Raw genomic sequence first — 6190 nt, 5'->3', positions numbered from 1 at the left:
GCAACCAAATGCAATTCAATTTTAAACATGTGGGCATGTGGAGCCCTCTTTCCATCCCATTGAGCCTTAGCTTTCAACTGGGCTGGGATCAATTAGTTCTTACCTAGTCTTGTCTAAGAAGGATGATCTAGGTAGTATTTGTTAAGCAAAATTCAATTTTTATCTTAAAAGAAAAACCTAGAAAATTTTGTTTTGGAGGTAAATGGAAGCTCTTTATATACTGTACTGTTTACAAAACACAACAGGGAGAAAAATATATGATCAACCCAATTCGAATTACTCGTATTATAACAAGTCTGGCTTAAAAAGAAAAGAGAAAAAATGTTAAACTAAGGAAGGAGAGACGGGCAATTTCTTTGGAAACCCCGTTTTACCAGTTCTTCGTCTCACTCTCCTTCAAACAAGTTAGATCTCCTTTTTATTTTACCTTCCTTTTATTGATAACCTAAAAATGGCAAATGGGTGGGAATAATTATAGTGAATTTTTTACTTTTTGACTCTCCTCTCTCTCCTTGTGTATTTGTTTCTTTCTCGCAAGTCTCTACCTGCAAACCAGAGTAGAGGAGAAACACTCCATCTCATCTCTCTAATTGTTTCCTTTTCATTCGTCTTAGTTTGTGGCTTTGGTTTCCAAATGACAGGCCCTAATATGGCTACCATTACAGCATCATTGGAGCGTTCTATGCAAAACTGCTCTCTTAACCGAAACGGCAGCGGCGCCGGCGGTGGCGTCGGCCTGTCTGCCACTTCAGATGAACCGGAAAATCTGACAAACCCGGAGACAACCGTGGATCTTAATTCTCATGTCACTCTTCCTTACCAGTGGGAGCAATGCCTCGATTTAAAGGTCTCTCTCCCCTTGCCCTGTTCTTTCTTTCCTTCATTAAATGCTAAATCCCACCTCTTCTCTCTCTGTTTATGAGGTCCTTCATTAAATGGCTAGGTATCTTTGTCTGCTGAAGTAGTCGTTGTGCCCATAAATTTCTTATTGAGTTTATCTCAGGTTGTATGGTTTGCTAAAGAATGAAAATTTAAGTTGGTGTTGTTAATTTTTGGTAGCGTGTTTGCAGACAGGGCAGCTTTACTACATAGATTGGGAGAATGGAACAAAAGCGAAAGAAGATCCACGGAAGACATTTGGTGGTGGTGATAGAGTAGATTTCTGCTACAGTGAAGAAGATAGCTCATATGGGTATGGTGGATTTGAGTTTGAATATGAGAGCGAATGTTCCTCTGCTTCCACCTCCACACCTTCACCTTCACCTTCAAGGGAAGAACGCCGTCACCACCAAGGAGACCATGTTCTTGTCGTCGCCGGATGCAGGAGATGTTTCATGTACTTTATGCTCCCAAAACAAGTCGGAGAGTGTCCCAAATGCAATGGTCTCATTCTTCACTTCGATCGATCCCAAAACGGCTCTCATCATCAGATTTAAATGTTCCCTTTTCTCGTCTCTCTTGATTTTCTTCCTTCTTAACATCTTCTATCATGTGCTTAGTTGGATATTAATATACAGAGAGTTTTGTATATTCATCATCAGTCTTTCTTTCTTTTCCCATTTTTTTTTGTTTCTTGTTGGGGAGGGGGGAAGTTCTTGATTCTGCAATCAGTGCTGCTTCTCTCATACGGGCCGGGGCCATTAGAGATGCAGGGACGAGCTCTTCAAAGCGCTAAAGAGGTCAAAGGAGAAAGAATAACAACGAAATTGGTAATGCATGCGACGTGTGTGGCTTCGCTATCCCTGGAATTCCTCGTTCTAATTAGAAGATATAGCAGTAGAAGGAAGGTACATTCTATATTAAATAACATAAATACAAATTAAGCAAGAGATGTTGCAGGAAAAATCTCCTCTCCATTAAATGCGGCTAATATTATGATCCAATGAATTAATTAAGTGATGGGTATTTATGATTTGATTAACTTTCCTCTGTTAATGGAAGATTACATTTTATGTTGTGTTCTTCAGCAATCATCCTCATTAATGGGAATTCACCCAAAAAGAATCCTCATTGATGGATTTAATTATATGTCATCTCTTAATGCAGCAAAGGGTGATCCTTAATACCTTACACACAGGGTTTTATCAAATCCTTACTTGTCATCAGCATAATTTGAACATGCAATTGTGGGGTTTGGATGAGTCTTGCATTTGCATGGATATTTCTGAAAGGGAGAGAATTCAGTTCTGAGCATTGGAAATGGTATGGTAAAACATCAGAAGTCCCCTGTATATGTATAGCACTATCTAATTGATTTACCTTTGCGACCTGCAAATCTACTCGCTTATGCTGTTCATCAATAAGGTGACAAGATAAGATAATGCATGGGTTCTGCTCTGGAAAAACAATCGGAAAGGGAAAGGGATTTTTTATCCATTTTGCTGTGGCACACCTACTCTGCATGTGTATGTAATATAGAGATATAATCTGCAAATTATTAATTGGTTGAGACGTATTAGTACCCTGTAGATTCTTTCTTCCCTGTTCTCTTCCCATTCCTAACGGATTTGCAATTTGCACTTATCTTAAGTTCTTAACATGCCTAATTAACTTTGGTTTGAACTTTGAACTACCCTAACCCCATTCTATTCAACTTCTCTCACTATTCATCACCAATTACTGTTACAAATTAAATAAAATGAGTGAGCAGGCAGCCACAAAGCCAGATAGTGCTAGGGCAAGAAAAAGTCCTTGTTTATCCACATCGATGTGACTTAACTTCAGCGCCCAAAGAAAAGTCCCAGCGCCTATAATATAAACAACCAAACAAAAAGGAAAAAGGAAAAAGAAAAAAACTCTCTCTCTCTCTCCAAAATTAACTTTACAAAGAAGGGGAAAAAAAAGGGAAGAAAATGACAGGAAAATGAAATCAATCCGTCCATCACTCCATCGCACGTCATGGTCAGTGATCATCAGTGGGTAAATATTGTTGTATATAGTTAGGTCGTCTCTGTATATTTCTTTGAAGCAGCAATGGTAGTGGCAAAGCAGAGATGGGCCAAATCTGTAGAGAACATGGTTGTAAACTAAAGTTAGGGTTAAGGCCTTGAAATGGTGAGTTCATTAGTGATACAGTGCTACTTCTGCGTTGATAAACAAAGATGCCGCCCATGACATTGATAAGCACGACTTGCAGTTGTGGATTATGAGGATAGAAGGCCAGTAGAGTGATACAAGGATATCTAAAATTTGCAGCAGGAACAAAGTATGGTGTTTTATATAGTGTTGGAATTGGAACACCGAAAGCATCTCTCACAAACCAGTCACTGCGGTTCGAATCCAAAACCCACACCCTTATCAAGGGTGGCACCTCCAGATTAACATTAAGGTGTAACGCTGCCATTTGGAGTAGACCGTCGTAAGACTCTCCTATGATGTCCAGGTAGCTTTCATGAACACCATCGAAGTACTCCTGGCAGGGAGGAGCTTCAATTAGCTCAATTCTACCAGCATTATCATCATCACCAGCACCTGCACCTGTTAGGATGAGCACAAATATCTATCTTATAAATTTGAAAAGAAGAAGAAGAAATAGAAAGGAAATAAATATATATATATATGGAAAGAGATGCAACTCAGCAAGTAACAGTACCTCTATTGTCGACACACTGCAGCAGCAGAGACGGCGGATGATACACAATGATGCTGCCACCACCCATGCATGTGTCGCCAGGGTGACGAAAACAGTTGGGTATCCAGTAAATGGCTCCTCTAATCACGGCGGTCTTGTGTTTTCGCTCCGGGAGGTTTAACGTAACGAAGCGGTGATACAGGTCGATGGTGACAGCCATGGTGGTTACCTCCCACAAACCTGTCTCCGAAGAGAACGTCTCAATCTCGATATTATTATTATTATTATTAGAAGGAGACGGCATGACCACCGCACAGATCACTCTGTATGTAGCAGCGCCAGCGGCGGTGTTAACTACGAGACCCATGCATGGTTGAAAGAATGAAGGCAATCGTCGCTGCTGCTGTCCCTGCGAAGGAGAAGGAGGAAGTTGGTAATACTCTCTGGTGAGAGGGTTGAAGACGCAATAACAATGGCGGTCTTGGTCGCTGCTGGGACGACGGAGAAGAAAAAGTCCATCGCAAGAACAGATGCATTGTCCATTTATTCTTGTTGGAAATAATGATTGCATACTCTTAACTGACTCCTTTTTTTCTTCTTCTTCTTCCTCCTTCCTTTCAATTTCAGTTTCAAATGAAGGGATTGACATGAATGACCAATTACTATTTCCTAAAATGTGGAAAAATCCCAAGAGTGTATCGTTTCTGCGGCTGCTGCTGCTACTACTACTTCTTCTTATTCTTATTTTGTTGACAAAAGAAGGATCCGAAATAACCTGATAACACCACTTTGACAGACACTTGAATCTAAAGGCTGATTTAACTGGTAAGCATGTTAAAATCTCCTCAAATATGTCGCCACTGCCCTGTAGCGCATGTTCTTGATTTGTGTACCTATCAATTGGAGATGGGATCGACAACAACGATTTGAATTGGTCGATCAAGTTAGCATTGAAAATTCCCTTGGATTCTTCTTCGCTGCCGGGACTCTCCATGTTGCTGCTGCTGCTGCTGATCAAGATGAAGTTGGTTCGGTTGGTAATCTTAAATAGACAAGCTAACCAATAAATTAATGATCTATACGCAATTCAACTGCTAAAGATGATGCAAGGCAAGGGTATTCCGCATCTGGGAATTAGGTACGATTACAGTTTCTTTCATCCTTAAACTCTCAAGAGTCCTGTTGAATAATAATAATAATAATAATAATAATAATAATAATAAAAATGAAGAGATGCAATTCAAGAGTGAAAGATGCAACAGTCCTCTTCTTCTACGGGAATAATGAAGGATAACCTAAATCATGATAAGAGTTTATTTTCTACGAAACCTGAATCCTGATAAAATTTGAAGAATTGAGTTGGGGGTGTAGATTCCCATAATCTCTCTTTCTTTGGATTTCATTGGATTATCTGGACTTCAAACTGTAAATTCGGTTGTTAATGGGGTGAGTTTTGTAAATTTGGAGGTATTTTACCGTAAATAGTTTACTTACCAAATTAACCCTGTTCTTAGCTGTTGGTTGGATCAGACGGTAATCTCCAAGTTTGCTTAGTTCGGGCTCCACTACTCCCCGAAGTATACCTACCTGGTCCATTAGCCCACCCAGACCCAGACCCAGGCCCATATTTATTGACTTTAATCCACCTGGACCAACTGGCAATGGGCCCATAGCGCTGGAAAATAATACATAGAGAGAGAGAGAGAGAGAGAGAGAGAGAGAGAGAGAGGAGCTTTGAACTTCTCTTCTGCAAGTCTCCGTCGGAGAACCAGAACTTCTCTTCTGCAAGTCTCCGTCGGAGAACCAAAACCAACACCAACACCAAAGCATAAGTTTTGTTACCCCAGGTAGGAATACCTCTTAAATTTGCAAACATTAATTTTGTTTTGTTCTCGGTTCGGAATCACTTATGCGCTTTCCATTTGCTAGTTGGGAAAAATTGAACCGTCCATGGAAGGAAGTTCATCGATCTTCAGGATTGAAATCGTGAGATGGAATCCATGGCTACTTCAACCATTCCTGCAGGCTGCAGCAGGGTCACCATCCAACTTGTTAACGTACCCTCCACCGCCGCTGCCTGGCTATCCTGGTTGTCCACCACCACCACCGCCAACCGTCTTATCACAGATGCATTGTACGTTGATTCTGGTTGGAAATAATAATTGCAAACTCTTAACTGCGTCCTTTTTACCTTCTTCTTCTTCCTCCTCTTCCTCGATCCCTTTCAGCGTTAATGACGATTTAATACTGTTTCTTTATAATTTCCCTCCGTATGGTTAGGGTCTAATATTATGACATGCAATATCTAATCATCCAACGATCATAACTAAAATCCAACATTATGAAAATATTCATCTACCTCCAAGGAAAGGAGTTGCACCCAAACAAGCAGAAAGCTATCCTTGTTTCATTTAAAAGATGATTAAAAAAAAGAAAAAAAACATATATAATACCATACAATACCTACATCAAAGATTAATTGGCCGACAAAACAAATGAACAAAGACACCTATTAGACCAAAAGCTAAACAAATCAATTAACTCTTAATTAGGAGCAATTATATTCTGGTAGAAAAATAAAAAATAAGAACATCTCTCGGGAACAAAAATAACAAAGAG

At 39.9% G+C, this 6190-nt stretch overlaps 1 protein-coding gene across 1 annotated transcript; it reads left to right on the top strand.

Annotated features, from left to right (window-relative positions):
• The first annotated feature begins 239 nt into the window (after positions 1–239).
• On the top strand, positions 240–2110 carry LOC149019899 (protein CURLY FLAG LEAF 1-like). Its single transcript, XM_089146844.1, has 2 exons — positions 240–847; positions 1071–2110. The coding sequence occupies exons 1-2, from the start codon at positions 635–637 to the stop codon at positions 1434–1436; spliced, it is 579 nt and encodes a 192-aa protein (XP_089002970.1). The 5' UTR covers positions 240–634; the 3' UTR covers positions 1437–2110.
• The last annotated feature ends 4080 nt before the right edge of the window (positions 2111–6190 follow it).

This window comes from Hakea prostrata, chromosome 3 (assembly GCF_041222555.1).
Source record: "Hakea prostrata isolate BN-2017 chromosome 3, UWA_Hpros_2, whole genome shotgun sequence".
Classification (NCBI taxonomy): domain Eukaryota; kingdom Viridiplantae; phylum Streptophyta; class Magnoliopsida; order Proteales; family Proteaceae; genus Hakea; species Hakea prostrata.
Note: the sequence above shows the minus strand (reverse complement) of the source record. Positions and strands in the feature narration are given on the sequence as shown.